Genomic DNA, 19,440 nt, shown 5'->3' with positions numbered 1-19,440 from the left:
TCATACCATCTCACTCTCTAAGAGAAGCTTAAGATGCTTGGGGACTTCAGACGAGGGGACTTTCATTCCTGGTTAACGATGAATGGAAAACGGAAGTAAGAAAGTAAGAAAATGCATGTGGTAGAAAAAGGAGAAGCCCTGAGTGTGGTTCAAACTTGCCTGTGTCCGCCCTTCAGACAGGGCGTGTCTCCGCTTGGCTGGATTTTCAGTCTTGGGTCACGTCATGAAGTTTCTTTTTTTTTTTTTTCCCCTTGAAGCAGAGTTGACTGTGCTTTGGGCTACGAAGGGGTTAAATGCTACCTCCCAGGCCTGCTCAAACACTGTGGCTGGCTGGGGCAGTATATAAGGACGGGAGGAATCTGTGTGTGGGAGACGGGTGTCCTCTGGCACAGGAGCCAGGTGATCGTGGAGAGCACTTCAGCAGCCATGGATTCCTCAGACGCTCAAAGGAAAAAAGTAGCTGTCATTGGGGGTGGTCTGGTAAGCATCGATTCCTCTGTTATTCCTGGTGGTGGTGTTACCTGAACGATCATGATTCGCAATGACTCTTACTCACTTGTAAAATTGGTTCGTTTTCTCCTGGAGACTTCTCTGATGTCTACATACATGTATCTTGAAGGTGGTGTTAGTGTGAATTTGCTTTCTTCTAGGGGGAGGTATTTTATTTCCCTTAAATGCAAATGTCTGTTTTTCCTTGTCATTTTGATTTAGCGCTAAACACACACACACACACACATAAAATAAAGATAATTGAATTATGCCCAGGTTCACCCATTTAAAAAATTTATAGCCGAAACCGATTTGGCTCGGTGGATAGAGCGTCGGCCTGCGGACTGGAGGGTCCCAGGTTCGATTCCAGTCAAGGGCATGTACCTGGGTTGCGGGCATATCCCCAGTGGGAGATGTGCAGGAGGCAGCTGATCGATGTTTCTCTCTCATCGATGTTTCTAACTCTCTATCTCTCTCCCTTCCTCTCTGTAAAAAATCAATAAAATATATATATAAAAAATTATATATATTACTGTAAATATATATTTTTCTCTTTGTAAATATATATATATATATATATATATATATTTTAAAGTATTACAAAGGGTATTACACATGTCTTCTTTTTCCCCCCCGCCCTTGACAATCCCCTGGCCTCCCCTACCCCCCAGTGTCTTATGTCCATTGGTTATGCTTATATGCATGCATATAAGTCCTTCAGTTGTGTAAATATATTTTAATGAAAACATTTGCCTCACTTTGGTTAATATACTGTCTAAGAAGAACAAGTGTCAAGAAATATGGAGCTAGTGAAAAATGATCACTTTGGGCGTCCGCTAGTTAGTTGAGCCATTGGGAATGATACCTACTTGGTTCCCTGACTCACCCGGCTGATCTAATGGAGCACCTCGGCACTGGAGCGCTCACCCCCTCGCTGAGCAGGTGGGATGGCCTGGAGGGGACATGCGCACATGTAGCCAGATATAGGAGGGGTCTCTGGAGTCAGTTCTGTTTAACATGGGACTGCCTCAAGCAAACTCTATCTCCCCCCCACCCCCGCACCCACCCCCATTCAACAGAATATCCCCATTAGTTAAAATTTAACGATTTTCTTTTCACCTTTGGGCTAACCATTTGTAGGCAGTCAGCTCACAGATATTCATTCATTTATCTATTTGCTCAGTGACAATCTGTCGAGGGCCCAGTCTGTCCCAGACACTGTGCGAGGCAGTGTATGTCATACTACACGTGTGTTTCTACAGTATATGCTAACTTCAGTTTCTAGTTCTGCTCCCCTTATTGTCTTTCCCCCCAAAATACTAGGACAGTTCCTCTAACATGGCTGGCTCTACATTTCTAAATGCTGAGGAAACACTATGACATGCCGTGTGGGTCAATGCATGTGACAGATGTTGTCATTTCTTCATGCTGGGCTTTGGTTCAATTCTTTCCTATCAAAGTTTTGCATATAAAATGAGAATGCATGTGTTAAACAAAATCTTACTGAGTGCCTGCTGTGTGCCAGCATTGTTTTAGATGCTGGGGATTCAGTAGTGAAATAAATAATTTCGGTGTGAGCACTACAAAAGACATGGAAGCAGTCTGGCCAGTGTGGCTCAGTGGTTGAGCATCGACCCAGGAACCAAGAGGTCACGGTTCGATTCTTGGTCAGGGCACGTGCCTGGGTTGGGGGCTCCATCCCTAGTGGGGTGCATGCAGGAGGCAGCTGATCCATGATTCTCTCATGATGGATGTTTCTCTCCCTCCCTCTCGCTTCCTCTCTGAAATCAACAAAAATATTTGTTTAAAAAGATGCTAAAACAATACTTCAAGAATGTTAATCTGAACATTTGGTAAATTCACTGTATTGATTTTTCCTCCTTGTGTGAAATGCAGCTCCCCGGCCCCTTCCCCTGCAACGGTATTACCTCTGGGAAGCAGGAGGATCGCCCTGAAAGCTCTCTTCCCTTCTGTAAATGCCAGCAGGGCTGTGCTTGCCTTTTTCACAGGTGCCTTCTATGAAAATTACTGATTTGCATAATATGCAAACAGTGGTCGACAAACTGCAGCTTGGCAAACTGCGGCTCGCGAACCACATGCGGCTCTTTGGCATCTTGAGTGTGGCTCTTCCACAAAATACCGACTTCTGCGCATGGGCCACGAAGGGCCACGAAGTTTCAATCACACTGTACGTGCACGCCCGCATGTGGTATTTTGTGGAAGAGCCACACTCAAGGGGCCAAAGAGCCACATGTGGCTCGCGAGCCGCGGTTTGCCGACCACTGGCATACTTCATTCCCCATAGAAGGTTTTTAACTTCATGGGGCTCATGACTGTCTTATCTTGGGGACCTGCTCACTTCTCTTTTATAAAGGTTATCCCACTGTCCAACTTATGAGGTGGGGGCGGGGCGGTGAGGGGGTAAGAGACCAACCAAAGGACTTGTAAGCATGCATATGAGCATACCCAATGGACACGGGGGTGGGGGTGGTTGGGGGTAGCTGGGGAGAGGTCAATGGGGGAAAAAGGAGACTTATGTAATACATTAAACAATAAAGAATTTAAATGAAAAAAAAAAAAGAAAAAGGTTACCCCAGTGCCCTTATCCAACCAAACACACCAACATATTCTGCCTGCATGAGTTTGCTTTCAGAACCAGGTCAGCAATCATCTCCTGATAAGTTATGTGGATCAGAAGCAAGACATGTTTCTCATCAGAATGGTGTCACGTGGGATGTAGTCCTTGGAAGGACCAACCTGAAAAAGGGATTTGAAAAACCATCTCCACTTTTCCGGCTGCGAGGAGTCGGGGTAGCTTTCCGGTTCTAGCAAGTCAGCCTCAGCCTCTACTTGCGCCCTCACTACACGGATATGTCCAAAGATCCCATTCTTGCGGCCAAGCTGTAATTCTATGAGTAGGAGGTAGAAGCAGGCTTTTCAAAAGCCATGTGGTGACCAGCTCAGACGGATTCTAAGGAAGAGTTTTATATGCTTCCTTAAGTCAAGAATAGTTGACAAGTTGACACCTGTTTTTATCCTTTATTTTTTCCCCCTTTATTTTAGTTTTGACACCTGTTTGACCTGACATTATCAGGTTGATTTCAAACACATTACAATAAAGAGGTATGAAGTGCATAAAACGGTAATGACCTTGATCCCCCTTCCCTTTAGGGTCAGCATTTATAAACTTAAAGTTACGGTTTCCTCATGATCATTGCCCACATGGCCGGAGAGGTCCCGTGGGAATCAGCAGAAATTTAGCGAATCCTCTTATATCAAACCACACCAGCTGAGCACCTTGAGAACATACCTCATCATTTCATAAAAAAAAAAAAAATAGTTTTCAAATTTTTTTTTTAAAATATATGATGTTATTGATTTTTTTTACAGAGAGGAAGGGAGAGGAATAGAGAGTTAGAAGCATCAATGAGCTGCCTCCTGGACACTCCCTACGGGGGATGTGCCCACAACCAAGGTACATGCCCTTGACCGGAATCAAACCTGGGACCCTTCAGTCCATAGGCGGACGCTCTACCCACTGAGCCAAACCAGTTAGGTCTCAAGTGGTTTTCATTGGTAACTTAGGCCTCAATATGGGCGGGGGGGGGGGGGGGCAAAGCACGTGACCTATAAAGAAGGAAGTAGGGGGGGAGACAGAAAAAGAAAGTGGGAGAAATGGACTAACAGAAAACTGGGTAAATCCAGAATTAAGTAACCAAGGAATCTCCTTAGAGCTCTGCATACGCACCAATAGGCAATGGTCAATAAAACTCTGATTTTTACAAATTATTTTATGATCAAAACAGTTGAGTGCTCTGGACTTTTGGTGCTTCAAAACAAATATAGAGACTTTTCAGCGTTGCCCATGTCCTTCGTAGAACTGTCCTCTCTCTATCAAGGCTTAACCCCAAGAACTTCCTGAAAGCTTTTACTGCTCCCAGGAGTTTAACCCCTTCCCCCAAAGTCTTCACTTCTCTCAACACCTTCTTCCCTCTTTATTCTCAGGAACCAGCTGTGCTTTCAACCAGAGCTTGTGGTGGGTTCAGAGTGGTGTACATACATTTTCCTTTCCATTTATATCTTCACATCTTAGTAGTTTCAGTCATGTTTTTTGGTGTTTTTTTTGCTAGTGTAACAACTGAAAATGTAGACAGTTGTTCCCGATTAAGCACATTTTACAGAAAGTGAGCAGAGGAAATAAAGTTAGAGTAAAATGCTCTTTATCAGCCCTATTACCAATCATTCTAGTCGAATGTCAGGAACATCTACCAATTTTTTTTTTTCCTTTTAGTTTTATTTGAACCTCAGTTACACAAAACCGGAGTTATCCTAATCTTTATTTCAGGACACATTATTATGACTCATCTTGGAGAAGACATTTTTATTTACTTTTTTGCTTGTTTGTTGATTAACAATAATAAACAGAAGCTGTAACCTTTGAACTCAACATGAGAATTACAACATTGACAGACTTATATCCACCTCTGTGCTCCTCTCTCACCTGTTATAAGCATCGCCCCGAATCCTGTGTTTATCATTCCCTTGAATATATAAGTATTTAAAAGTTTTATGTGTAGCATATATACACAGGTTATTAATATATATATATACTTTTAAAATTATGTATATGCATATATTGTGGATTAGTTTGTTTTTTTTTAATATATTTTATTGATTTTTTACAGAGAGGAAGGGAGAGAGATAGAGAGTTAGAAACATCGATGGGAGAGAAACATCGATCAGCTGCCTCCTGCACACTCCCCACTGGGGATGTGCCCGCAACCCAGGTACATGCCCTTGACCGGAATCGAACCCGGGACCCTTCAGTCCACAGGCCGACGCTCTATCCACTGAGCCAAACCGGTTTCGGCATGGATTAGTTTTAGTTGTCTTTATAAGAGAATCATGCAGTATGAAATTATTAAGAATACACTTTTAAACATATATGAAGGCCCTGGCCCTGGTAGCTCAGTTGGTTGGAGTATTGTCCTGTATGTACACCAGAGGGCTGCGGGTTCGATTCCTGGTCAGGGTACATACCTCGGTTTCGAGTTCAATCCCCAATGAGGATACATAAGGGAGGCAAATGATCAATATTTCTCTCTCACATTGATGTTTCTCTTTCTCCCTTCCTCTCTCTCTAAAAGTCAATAAAAAACAAACATATCCTTGGGTAGGAACAATACATATGAAAATTATTAAGGAAATGCGAGGCTTATGGTGATGCCATTTGTCTGTAGAAGGGAGTATTTCAGGACACAGTTTGCCTAGGAGACGGCTCTGTTTACCAGCAAGCCCAGATGAATGTAATCCAGTCAGGACTAGAGAGGACTTTCCTAGATAGGCTTTAGTCCCTTTGATCATTGATTTCTTTCCAGTTCACCCTTCTCCTGAGATGTGTCTATTTAGAGTTCCTGACCCAAAGCCTGGAGGTTTAGTAAATCCTCCTAATCAGGAAGTCAGGTGGGTGTTCTGAAGCCCACATATTGTCCCTATAGCTTCATGAGTCCAATAAAATTCTGCTGAAATTCCCAGGCTGCTCTGCAAACAGTAGACACCCCTAGGCATGGCTCCCAATGCCGGGTTCATCTCTCCGTGTTTTCCTTTCCTGTTGGCAGAAGAGCTAGTTCAAATGATCGATTTCACCATTGCTCCAAATGGCTGTTTGCGGAGAACCAATTGGCAAAGGGTCAGGTGAATGCTGATAGAATAGACAGAAAACTTGGCATCAGTCAAGCGTAATGGTTGTGTTAATAGAAGCAGAATGGTGAACGTGGAAAGAGATGGGTGGATGGAGAAACATTACGGGGCAGGATTGGCAGAACTTGGGATGGATGCAACATGGAGAATGAGGGGGAGAGAGGTGCCAGGGATGCCTCTTAAGTTTCTGGCTTGAGCAACGAGATGGACGGGATACCACTCACTGACATAAGGAATATCGCAGAGAACTGACAAGATGGGGTCAAGGATCACATGTTTCAGTTTGAATCTGTTGATTTCTGAGGTGCGTTGAGACATGCAAGAAGCCACGTTAATTAGACATTTGTATGTGTGAGCTCAAAAAAAAAAAAAAAGGGATTAAGAAGAGAGGCTGGTGAACAGCAGGATGGAATGCTGCTGAAAATGCAGGTGAGATCATTGACTATGGATGATCTTGCCAAACTTCAGTTGCTAGTGATGCGGCAGTAGGTAAATCCCTGCAACCTACACAAAGCTAGTAGGAGGGCCATACTATAAGGGTTGGTGAAGGCAATAGGCAAAAAACTCTTCATAATCTCAGAGTAGGCAAAGACTTCTTTGAAAGATACCAAATGCATTAACAATAATGTAAAATATTGATAAATCTGATTACACTGAACTAAAGAACTGCCATCCTTATAAGTTACTCTAGAGTTTAAAAAGAAAGCCAGCCTGACCGGTTTGACTCAGTGGATAGAGCGTCGGCCTGCGGACTGAAAGGTCCCAGGTTCGATTCAGGCCAAGGGCATGTACCTTGGTTGCGGGCACATCCCCAATGGGAGGTGTGCAGGGGGCAGCTGATCGATGTTTCTTTCTCATCGATGTTTCTAACTCTCTATCTCTCTCCCTTCCTCTCTGTAAAAAATCAATAAAATATATTAAAAAAGAAAAAAAGAAAGAAAGAAAGAAAGCCACAGCCCAGATGGTCTGGCACAGTGGATAGAGCATCAGCCTGCAGACTGGAGGGTCCCAGGTTTGATTCAAGTCAAGGGCACATGCCCAGGTTCTGGGCTTGATCTCCAGTGGCGGACATGCAGGAGGTAGCTGATCAATGATTCCCTCTCATCATTGATGTTTCTATCTGTCTCTCCCTCTCCCTTCCTCTCTCTGAAATCAATGAAAATATATTAAAAATAAATAAATCAAAAGCAAGCCACAGAAGAAGATATTGGCAGCATTTAAAAATGACAAAGAGCCCTAGCTGGTTTGACTCAGTGGATAGAGCGTCAGCCTTCGGACTGAAGGGTCCCAGGTTCGATTCCGGTGAAGGGCACATGCCTGGGTTGCAGGCTCGATCCCCAGTGTGGAGCGTGCAGGAGGCAGCCGATCCATGATTCTCTCTCATCATTGACCTTTCTCTCTCCCTCTCCCTTTCCCTCTGAAATCAATAAAAATATATTGTAAAAATAAATAATAAAAATGACAAAGACTCTGTACTCAAATCTACAAACAACTCAGAAGGAAAATAAAAAGACCTACAACCCAATAGAAAATAGGCAAGAGACTTTGCAGGTGCTTGACGAACGAGGAGCTGCAAGTAGTCAATCAATGTGGGAGAAAGCGTTCCCCCTCTAGTTAATCAGTTATGCACAGACTAAAACACCCTCCTCCCCTCTGACCCTCCAATGGGAATGTCTGAAAGTTTGAGAACATCAAGCGCCAGCAAAAACGAACTCTCAGAAGCTGCTGGTTGGAAAACAGATTAGTACAAAATGGGAAACCACGTGGCATAATAAAGGTGAAGATGAATAAACCTTTGGACAGAGATTGCACTTCTGAGTATAAAACTGTAGAGGAAAAGAATGCACATACGGACTAGGAGAATATTCTTCGTAGCATCTATATATATATAAAGAGGTAATATGCAAATTTGTCCGGGACACCTTTACAGTCACGACCGGCTCCAAGCCTTAATAGTCATGACCGGCGCAGCTCAGAGCACGCCCCCACCCCAGTGGACACACACATGGGTGGGAACCTGCTCCCAGCGGCCGCAGCGCGGCTTGGAGCACGCCCCCAGTGGGTGGTGGTGGGGGCCAGAGCACAGCAGCCCGGGTCCTGGGTGCCGGAGGGAAGCTGGTGCCGGCAGCCAGGGGAAGGAAGACCTACTCTTGCACGAATCTTTATGCATCGGGCCTCTAGTTGTTAATAATAGTCGCCAACCAGGAAACGCTCGAATGCCCTTTAACAGTAGAACAGCTAAGTCATCTGTGAGATGTCATGCAATGATGACTCACACAGTAATAACAAAAAAAAAGATGCCCGTGCAATGGATTAATCTCATAAGCATATTGCTGTGTAGAAGCAAGACGCAAAAAAAAAATACACATGTGATTCTAATTATGTGATTTGAAAGCAAGCAAAATCAACCCAAATTGCCTAGAGCCGTGGTCGGCAAACTGCGGCTCGAGAGCCACATGCAGCTCTTTGGCCCCTTGAGTGTGGCTCTTTCTCAAAATACCGACTTCTGCGCACGGGCCATGAAGTTTCAATCGCACTGTACGTGCACGCCCGCACGTGGTATTTTGTGGAAGAGCCACATTCAAGGGGCCAAAGAGCTGCATGTGGCTCTCGAGCCGCAGTTTGCCGACCACTGGCCTAGAGATACATACCTGAGTGGTAAAACTCTAAAGAAGCAAGGACGGGTTATCACAAAAATCAGCATGATGTTTACCTGTTGGTGAAAGGCTGGGGATCATAACTGAGGGCGAGGTGGGGGCAGCTTTAGGAGAGCAGCAATGTTCTACTTTTTAAAATATATATATATTTTTATTTCAGAGAGGAAGGGAGAAGGAGAGAGAGATACATCACTGATGAGAGAGAATCATTGAGTGGCTGCCTCCTGCACGCCCCACACTGGGGATCAAGCCCGCAACCCGGGCCTGTGCCCTGAGCAGGAGTGAAAGGTCAACACTCAACCATTGAGCCATGCCAGCCAGGTGGCAATGTTCTACTTTTTTTTTTTTTTTTTTTTTTACCAGAATGATGGTTATGTGTGTGTTTGCTTTTGAATTATTCTGTAAACTGTATACATGATCTTTGTATAAAAGTTATACCTCACTCTAAAAAGAAAAAAGAAACCTAGCTCTAAAATTATAACATTTAATCTTGAATTATGCCATTATTGTTGCAAATGGTGCGTTCTTGTAGTGACTAAGTAAACTGGTGTGATAACCAAGCCACGCACGACAGTAAGAACTCTTTATACTGGTGGAATCAGATAAAAATGTGAAAAGAAATTTGCTTTGATTCCTAGGTTGGATCGTTAAATGCATGCTTCCTTGCAAAGAGGAATTTCCAAGTTGATGTGTATGAAGCTAGGGAAGGTAAGACAATTCTGAAAACTGAGATGTGGTTCTCATTCTGTGATCTCTTTCAATTTTAAAAGATATATATATATATACCTATTTTAAATATATTTTTATTGATTTTTAGAGAGGAAGGGAGAGGGAGAGGGAAACATCAGTGATGAGAGAGAATCACTGATCGGCTGCCTCCTGCACGCCCCCCACTGGGGATCGAGCCCACAACCCAGGCCTGTGCCCTGACCGGGAATCGAACTGTGTCCTCCAGATTCATGGGTCGATGCTCAACCACTGAGCCACGCAAGCTGGGCAGATTTACAACATTTTTTTTAAAGGGGAACTGTTAGAATTTTTTAAATGTCAACTATCTAAATTCAATTCATACAAATTTGCTATTATTAGCATTTTCTCTATAAGCGTTAACAAGGTCTTTTAATATGGTACTGGTCACACCAGTCGCACAGGTGTGTTACATGACCATCTTGTCCAAGGATATAAGGAGTAGTGTGTGCCCTAGCCGGTGTGGTTCAGTGGATAGAGCGTTTGTTTATATTATCAATAAAAATAAATAATAAGTATTTAAAAGAAAAAAAAAAGGAGACATGTGTAACGTGGACTCTACTTGCGATGTCTTAGATATCCGAGTGGCTCAACTGGCACGTGGAAGAAGCATTAACTTGGCCCTTTCTCACCGAGGACGACAAGCCTTGAAAGCCATTGGCCTAGAAGACCAGGTACCTTGTTCCTGCATTTCCCTTAGAGAAGATAACACCTGCTCTTCTGCAGCAATTGCATGGCTTTAGTTCATCCTGGTTCAGGGCGCGATGGAATGCCAAGAACCTCTGCGCGCAGACTCAATCTACAAAGGCTTTCAAGCTTCTGAGTTTGGCAAGAGGGTGAACATGTGATGCTTGAGGCACCTGGGATCCAGGGCAGGACCCACGACCTGGGGCAGGGGTGCAACCCCGTCTGGGCTCTCAATAGGATGGGAGAGTTCTGCCCCCAGAAAGTGGGATCTGATGTGGCATTAGGATGAGAGGAGCAGGCCAACTCCATTCTTTTCTTTAAAAATATATTTGGTTTTTTTAAAGATATATTTTTATTGATTTCAGAGAGGAAGGGAGAGGGAGAGAGAAATAGAAACAGCAATGATGAGAGAGAACCATGGATTGCCTGCCTCCTGCACGCCCCCTACTGGGGATGGAGCCCACAACCCGGGCATGGGCCCTGACCGGGAATGGAACCGTGACCTCCTGGTTCATAAGTCAATGCTCAACCACTGAGCCACGCCGGCCGGGCCCATTCTTTTGACTATACAGGTCCATGATCTCTTACCCACAATTCTCTACTCCAGAAAACTCTGAAAATAGAAAGCTTTTCATCACCCACTCAGCAGAAAATGTGACCTGATGGGAGGCTTTTTATGGCCTTATTTTTCTCTCGCTTAATGTGACTCTTTTACTACAGAGATATTTTGTTTGATTATAGGTGGTGCCCCAGATGCTGCTGGGAGCCATGGGATAGCCACATAGGCACTCAGCTATTCTCAGAAATTGGAACGTTTCTGAATTCTGAAACCAATGGGCCTTTTGGTTTTGGATAAGGATCGAGGGCCTGTAGTAGATTCTCTTTCCATGGCCTCAGTGTCATGGCTGAACTTCTCACTGCCGTGCAGCTTGAAAATGTGGACAGAAATGATACATTTTTCTTGATAGGACTTTTGTTGACAATGGGTTTCAAAATGATAACATGAGTCAATATAAATTCCAGCTCCATTTCTACCCTTTTCTGAGGTCTGAGTGTAGAAAACACTGCGTTTCAGGAGTTCCTGGGTTTTTGAGGCCCCAGGGATGGCTCTCTTTTGAGACCGTGAGAAAAATCATTTCCCCTCTCTGACAATAAAACACTCCCCTCAAGTGTAATATTTGATTTGGACCCAATGCACTTTAAGTCAATTCCAAAATCTAACGGTTCAAAAAAAAAAAAGCAATAACTAAAATTTGCAGGAACACCATTTTCATTGTTTCCCCCATACTGTGCTTCCATGGTCCTTGACATTATTTTTTAAATGTTTTTGAAAATACTTACAAATCACACTTTAAAACTGATATCGATCTTACTTGCATAATGCCATGTTACAGAAATTGAGATGGGTATTTCTGGTTTTATTTCAGATTGTATCTCAAGGAATTCCCATGAGAGCAAGAATGATTCACTCTTTTTCAGGAAAAAAGTCTGCAATTCCCTATGGGACAAAGTCACAGGTAGGTTGACGCTAGAGATACTTGTTGATTATAGCCGAGTCTAACGTCGATGACCTATGAACCAGGAGATCACGGTTTGATTCCCAGTCAGGGCACATGCCGAGGTTGTGGGCTCCATCCCCAGTGTGGGGTGTGCCAATCAAGGATTCTCTCTCCTCATTGATATTCCTATCTCTCTCTCCCTCTCCCTTTCTCTCTGAAATCAATAAAAATATATTTAAAATAATAAATAAAATTAAGACATTTCATGTACCCCTAAAAGTATGGTGGGCCGACGCATACTGTGCCTGCCATACCTCACAGAACAGTCGGTCCCACTGAATTGTCCTACAAAGTCACAAATAACCAACATGTGCCCCAGGCAGGTGATCCACTCCTACCAACTCCCTTCTGGCCATAGCCACCCCCTCATCCCCGCCCCCCCCACCCTCACCCCCCCACACACATTTCACATTGAAATGAAGGCCTTCAGAGTAACCTCTTTGAGAAATAGTATATTTATTCTGTGGTGTTGTCTTTGTAAGCTTTTCTAAATAGCTCAATTTGGAGACCTCAGATAAATGCATGAAATTACGATTTGTTAAAGCTATCTTAGTGAAAATATTTTCCTACAAGAGATGGGTTTGGTTTTTATAGCATCAAACTTTGCAAAAGCCTAAATTTAAACGTAAGCGCTGTATTATATATATTTGGTTGAAGTGCTTATTGTTTTCTTAAGAAAGGCTACTTAGCTCCATGGTCTTAAAATGGAGCTTGCAACTTTCCGCTAAATAATCAGTTTGTCCTATTTCTGAGTGAGTAACGTAGAATTACATGTGCTCATTCTCCAGAAACAAACAGCATCTACTCTGTTTTTCTTGCAGTATATTCTTTCTATAAGCAGAACAAATCTAAACAAGGATCTGTTAACTGGTAAGTCCAAAGCTTTATCTTCCAGTTGTCATTTTGAATATAGCACATGAGACTAGTCTTGTCACGTGGTTTATTGGGACTTGTTTACCATTTATTTGTGTGCGTTATTAACAGCAGGACTATGTGCAATACCAGGCCCTTCTTGAAACGTAGTAGTGAAGCATCTCTCTTTCACCTTTTCAGTCGTCTTAAATACAGATTATTTTTTCAACGCGTATTGAATTCCTATTGTCTTACGGGCACTGGAATGAGTGAGTGTGATCCCCGATGAATAATGCACAGTCTAGTGGGACAACAGATACGCTGGAATGATTTGCAAAGTGACACAATTTGATCTGCATTTCAGAAAAACAGAAAGCAGTAGTGTGGCCCTAGCTGGTTTGGCTCAGTGGATAGAGCATCAGCCTGTGGACCGAAGGGTCGCGGGTTTGATTCCGGTCAAGGGCACATGCCCAGACTGTGGGCTCCATCCCCAGTCAGGGGCGTGCAGCCGATAGATGATTCTCTCTCATCATTGATGTTTCTATGTCTCTCTCCCTCTCCCTTCCTGTCTGAAATCAGTAAAAATATATATTTTTAAAAAAGCAGCAGTGTGGAGGCGAATGGAGGGGGCAAACTTCAGAGATTTGGGGTGATGCTTGTGTGCAAAAATGAGGCCCTGGACTAAAAGCTACAGCAACAGGGTTGGACGGCAGGGAGCAGATTCAAGGTATTTGTGGGAGACCCAAAGATAGAGGGCGTGGGAGGTTGAGAAAGAGGAAGGAGGAAAATGTAACCCCGAGGTTTCTAATCTGAGTAACTAAGAAGGCCCACACATTAATGGGGGAAAGCCTGGGTTGGTCACTGAAGCTGCAGCTTGGCTAACCAATCCGACCACACCCCTGGACCACAGTAGTTCTCTGTCCTCCAGCATTCGTCCCCTGCATTTCGCCTCCTGTCTGCTGAGTCCGTCCGTCCGTCCGTCTGGATGGAGATCAGCGGTCTCTGTTCTTTGGAGAGCAGCGGTTGCCTGTGATTTATCTGTGTTTCTCCCACAGTTCCCTACCCAATGCCTTTTGCAATGTGCCTTTTGGATGGAATTGAATTAAACCGGGAGGAGGAGTGATGGAGAAAGTCCTTCTAGTTAATTCACCAGGGACTTAACAAATAAGGCTTAGAAAAATGAGAAACAAACAAATAGAGCTTAGTATTCTTTTTTTTTAATCTCAAAAAGGGAGAGAGAGATAGAAACATCAGTGATGAGAGAGAATCATGGATCGGCTGCCTCCTGCACACCCCACACTGGGGATCAAGCCCACAACCTGGGCATGTGCCCTGACCTGGAATCCAACCGTGACCTCCTGGTTCATAGGTCGACGCTCAACCACTGAGCCAGGGCTTCGTATTCTTAATTCAGTTTCTTTGCATACATTTGTAAGATTGATGGGCAGAAGGGCAGGGTGGGGCTAGGTGGCTAGATAGATTCATGTTGATCTTAAGAAGGTGTAATTTTCAACATGAGCTTTTGAAAACGTAGTATTGGTAACCTAAGACCATCTCTTTCTAGTACCCTCTGAATTTATTAAGGTGAAAATCATAGCAACCATGCATCGAGGCACCAGGCACTATAGTAAGTGCTTTATATGCTGTGATTTGTAAGGCCCTCCCCACAACCGGGTGAGGTGGGAATTATCTTCATCTCAGCTGTACAGATGGGGCAGGAGGCTTCGAGGGCCCCACAGGGCAACAGGTAACACGTTAATAAGTTGCAGAATGTGGATTTGAACTGGAGTCTGTTTATTCCAAAGTCCATGCTTTTAACTGCAACTGTCGCCGCCTCCCATGTTATATATGAAACATCTGCTAACACCAAGGCGCTAACACAGGCAGGGAAGACCCAGCCTCGGTGCCCAGGTCAGAAGCTCCCCTCACTGCATGCCGCTGACATGTGCTGCGCAGCACGCAAGCTCATAAATGCTATGAACACGCCCCGACTGGTGTGGCTCAGTGGATAGAGCGTCGGCCTGCGGACTGAAGGGTCCCGGGTTCGATTCCGGTCAAGGGCACATGCCCGAGTTGCGGGCTCGATCCCCAGTAGGGGGCGTGCAGGAGGCAGCCGATCCATGCTTCTCTCTCATCATGGATGTTTCTCTCTCTCTCCCTCTCCCTTTCTCTCTGAAATGAATGAAAAACAAAATATAAATAAATAAATGCATGCTATAAATCCATTAGGAAAATGAATGCGGGGCCTTCTGGCTAATACACTTTGTTTGGGGTGTAACGTGCTGTGTTCCTTTACACAAGTCTACTGTCTGAGCTGCCCATTCTCCATGGACAGTTCATTGCAAACGCTCATTTCCTCCTGACTGAGCGGCCTTCCCTGAGACATTCTAACTAACGCATTTTCCTGCATCAGCGTCTCGTGAGCGGCTCTGTCATGATTCACTCATCCGTGGGCGTTAGTGATGGCTAAGCCAGACCAACAGGAAAAGGACACAGGGCCAAGGGAGTCTGCCGAGTCCTGCCTCAAGCAAGTTTTAAGTCTTTCTGGTAATCTTACAGTACTTCTCAGGGCCTTTATTCTAGAGTCTACACTGCAGATCCTCTAGGGCAGCGCTGTCCCAGATGTCGCCGCAAGTGCCAGTCACACGTGTCATTGTGAATGTTGTGTTAACCCTATTAAAAACCTGAAAAGAAACAGGTGACTTGAACAATGTTCTCTCTCGTCATTGATGTTTCTACCTCTCCCTTCTCTCCCTGCCTCTCTGAAGTCAATAAAATATACGAGGTGTACCGGTTAATAATGGGGATTTTGTAATAAAAGAAAACAGAACACTAGTAAAAGTTAGCCTTAGTGATTCAGGTAAATGCTGATCTGTCCAAATTTATTTGCCAAGAGATTTCTTATATGTAAATGAGTCTTTGGTTTAAAGTGGCTCAGACTTCAATATTCAAAAACGTCCAATCCCACGTTCAAGAATCTTTAAGTCTTCAAACCCCAAATCAAACTCAAAAATGGAACAAAAGGGCCCGGCCAGTGTGGCCCAGTGGTTGAGCATCGCCCTGTGAACCAGGAGGTCACAGTTCCATTCCAGGTCAGGGCACAGGCCCGAGTTGCGGGCTCGATCCCCAGTGTGGGGCGTGCAGGAGGCAGCTGATCCATGAGTCTCTCTCATCATTGATGTTTCTCTCTCTCTCTCTCCCTCTCCCTTCCTCTCTGAAACCAATAAAAATACAATTTAAAAATGGGACAAAAGAATCCAAAATTTGAGACAAAAAGGAAGGAAGTAGAGGCGGGAATACCGAGTTGAAAGTCAGAAGCTCTAGCATCGGTTCCCTGGCATTTTGCTTCCTGAGGTCGCAGGCATCTGCCAGCATCATCCTTACTCCATTTCTAAGGCGAATGGTTGTGAACTAATCCCCACATCCTGATTGGTAGCTTTAAAACCAACAAATAGCCTGTAATGACAGCTTCCCTATCCTTGAGAACACATAAGGATAAAAAACATATTTTACGACTATGACAAGAACATAATTAATAGTTCAGAAAATAAAAATGGCTAAATTCCAGAGATGACTAGCAGGAGAGAGAAAAAAAAAAAAACAGCACTAAAATAACCTGACTCTATTTATTGAGACATTTCAAATATTTTAATTCTTTTCCCCCCAACGGTTTCAGTGTGTGATTATAAGAAGCATTAGTATCAACAATCAACACTTGCTACAACTTGAATTAGAAGTTTAGAGGGCTTACAGAGGCATCGTATGAGAAAGAATTTGGCTGAGTATTTTCAAGCACAAATAAAGCCTTCAGTTACTAGCAACTTTTAAAATATGTAATGATTATTTCCTTTCCAGGCTGCCAATAATCTTAGCAATGTGAGAATTTGCATAATGGAATTAGTCGGATCTTTTCTTTTCTTTTTGAGATGAGAGTGGTTGATTTTTATTCATGTCTTTTACTATCAAATTACCCTGGAACTTTTACCCAATAAAATGCCACTTCAATCATGTTGCCGTGGACAGGAATAAATTACTCTATCATGCAGTGGTCAGGATGATCCCTATTTCACTTGGATGAAGTGAGTCGGAATGAGAACTTGACTCGTGTCTGCTTTCTCCCCTGTCCCCGCAGCGGTGGAGAAATACCCCAACACCAAGGTGTACTTTGGCCACCGGCTGTTAACATGCAACCCGGAGGAAGGAACCATCACCGTGCTTGGGTAATGGCCCGCCCCTGTCGGCTTCGGAGGGAGCAGCGAGGGGTCCGAGCGACCTTTATCTGTAAACTTTGCTCTTTGGCTCTTTGGAAAGAGTTAAATGACGACTGAAAGGGTGACTCAACGAGGCTCTAGAGTCCACCACACTGTGCTTCCACTTCTCTCCTCCCGGGAAACAGACGACTCTACAGGACCCTGCATCTCACCCCTTTCTGGATGCTGCTAGTCTGCTTCTCCTTAGTTCTATTTCCTCTAAAGCTCCATTTCCTCTAAAGCTCCATTTCCTCTAAAGTTCCGTTTCCTCTAAAGCTCCATTTCCTCTAAAGCTCCATTTCCTCTAAAGTTCCGTTTCCTCTAAAGCTCCGTTTCCTCTAAAGCTCCATTTCCTCTAAAGCTCCATTTCCTCTAAAGCTCCATTTCCTCTAAAGTTCCGTTTCCTCTAAAGCTCCATTTCCTCTAAAGTTCCATTTCCTCTAAAGCTCCATTTCCTCTAAAGTTCCGTTTCCTCTAAAGCTCCGTTTCCTCTAAAGTTCCGTTTCCTCTAAAGCTCCGTTTCCTCTAAAGCTCCGTTTCCTCTAAAGTTCCGTTTCCTCTAAAGCTCCGTTTCCTCTAAAGTTCCGTTTCCTCTAAAGCTCCATTTCCTCTAAAGTTCCATTTCCTCTAAAGTTCCGTTTCCTCTAAAGCTCCATTTCCTCTAAAGTTCCATTTCCTCTAAAGCTCCATTTCCTCTAAAGTTCCGTTTCCTCTAAAGTTCCGTTTCCTCTAAAGCTCCATTTCCTCTAAAGCTCCGTTTCCTCTAAAGTTCCGTTTCCTCTAAAGTTCCGTTTCCTCTAAAGCTCTATTTCCTCTAAAGCTCCATTTCCTCTAAAGTTCCATTTCCTCTAAAGCTCCATTTCCTCTAAAGTTCCATTTCCTCTAAAGCTCCATTTCCTCTAAAGTTCCGTTTCCTCTAAAGTTCCGTTTCCTCTAAAGCTCCATTTCCTCTAAAGTTCCATTTCCTCTAAAGTTCCATTTCCTCTAAAGCTCCATTTCCTCTAAAGTTCCATTTCCTCTAAAGCTCCATTTCCTCTAAAGTTCCATTTCCTCTAAAGTTCCGTTTCCTCTAAAGCTCCATTTCCTCTAAAGTTCCGTTTCCTCTAAAGCTCCATTTCCTCTAAAGTTCCTTTTCCTCTAAAGTTCCATTTCCTCTAAAGCTCCATTTCCTCTAAAGCTCCATTTCCTCTAAAGTTCCATTTCCTCTAAAGCTCCATTTCCTCTAAAGTTCCTTTTCCTCTAAAGTTCCGTTTCCTCTAAAGCTCCATTTCCTCTAAAGTTCCATTTCCTCTAAAGCTCCATTTCCTCTAAAGTTCCATTTCCTCTAAAGTTCCGTTTCCTCTAAAGCTCCATTTCCTCTAAAGTTCCGTTTCCTCTAAAGCTCCATTTCCTCTAAAGTTCCATTTCCTCTAAAGTTCCATTTCCTCTAAAGCTCCATTTCCTCTAAAGCTCCATTTCCTCTAAAGTTCCATTTCCTCTAAAGCTCCATTTCCTCTAAAGTTCCATTTCCTCTAAAGTTCCGTTTCCTCTAAAGCTCCATTTCCTCTAAAGTTCCATTTCCTCTAAAGCTCCATTTCCTCTAAAGCTCCATTTCCTCTAAAGTTCCGTTTCCTCTAAAGCTCCGTTTCCTCTAAAGTTCCATTTCCTCTAAAGCTCCATTTCCTCTAAAGTTCCATTTCCTCTAAAGTTCCGTTTCCTCTAAAGCTCCATTTCCTCTAAAGTTCCGTTTCCTCTAAAGCTCTATTTCCTCTAAAGCTCCATTTCCTCTAAAGTTCCATTTCCTCTAAAGCTCCATTTCCTCTAAAGTTCCACTTCCTCTAAAGTTCCGTTTCCTCTAAAGCTCCATTTCCTCTAAAGTTCCATTTCCTCTAAAGCTCCATTTCCTCTAAAGTTCCATTTCCTCTAAAGTTCCATTTCCTCTAAAGCTCCATTTCCTCTAAAGTTCCACTTCCTCTAAAGTTCCGTTTCCTCTAAAGCTCTATTTCCTCTAAAGCTCCATTTCCTCTAAAGTTCCATTTCCTCTAAAGTTCCGTTTCCTCTAAAGCTCCATTTCCTCTAAAGTTCCATTTCCTCTAAAGTTCCGTTTCCTCTAAAGCTCCATTTCCTCTAAAGTTCCGTTTCCTCTAAAGCTCCATTTCCTCTAAAGCTCCATTTCCTCTAAAGTTCCGTTTCCTCTAAAGCTCCATTTCCTCTAAAGTTCCATTTCCTCTAAAGGTCCAAGCCTTGTGCCCCACTCTTGCGATGTGTCATGGATTTCCAGTTCATTTGACAACCACTTGTCAACTCACACATCGCTAGCCCAGGCCTGCACCTTCATCCTCGGTCCTTCATTCAATCCTAATCAATGTTAATTTCTCCTGAGACATCTTCAGAGGACACCCTAGCCAGTGTTGCTCAGTGGATAGAGCGCCGGCGTGCGGACCGAAGGGTCCCTGGCTCGATTCCGGTCAAGGGCACGTACCTCGGTTGCAGGCTCCTCCCCAGCCCGGGCCCTGGTCA

The 19,440-nt window shown here is 43.8% G+C and overlaps 1 protein-coding gene across 3 annotated transcripts in view; it reads left to right on the top strand.

The window, feature by feature from the left end:
- The first annotated feature begins 262 nt into the window (after nucleotides 1–262).
- KMO (kynurenine 3-monooxygenase) overlaps nucleotides 263–19,440 on the top strand; it is a 32,354-nt gene continuing 13,176 nt past the window's right edge. Inside the window, exons 1-6 of one of the 3 annotated variants that reach the window (XM_036355025.1) lie at nucleotides 326–480; nucleotides 9,485–9,554; nucleotides 10,170–10,267; nucleotides 11,708–11,797; nucleotides 12,661–12,709; nucleotides 16,824–16,911. In XM_036355025.1, coding sequence (XP_036210918.1) covers nucleotides 427–480; nucleotides 9,485–9,554; nucleotides 10,170–10,267; nucleotides 11,708–11,797; nucleotides 12,661–12,709; nucleotides 16,824–16,911 — 449 coding nt within the window. In that variant the 5' untranslated portion in view covers nucleotides 326–426. Of the gene's footprint in view, nucleotides 481–9,484; nucleotides 9,555–10,169; nucleotides 10,268–11,707; nucleotides 11,798–12,660; nucleotides 12,710–15,104; nucleotides 15,239–16,823; nucleotides 16,912–19,440 lie in introns of those variants that run through there. The other 2 variants (XM_036355023.1, XM_036355026.1) reach the window with 2 other exon arrangements.

This window comes from Myotis myotis, unplaced genomic scaffold, assembly GCF_014108235.1.
Source record: "Myotis myotis isolate mMyoMyo1 unplaced genomic scaffold, mMyoMyo1.p scaffold_m19_p_21, whole genome shotgun sequence".
In the NCBI taxonomy this organism is placed as follows: domain Eukaryota; kingdom Metazoa; phylum Chordata; class Mammalia; order Chiroptera; family Vespertilionidae; genus Myotis; species Myotis myotis.
The sequence above is the reverse complement of the archived record's forward strand: the minus strand, read 5'-3'. Positions and strand labels throughout refer to the sequence as shown.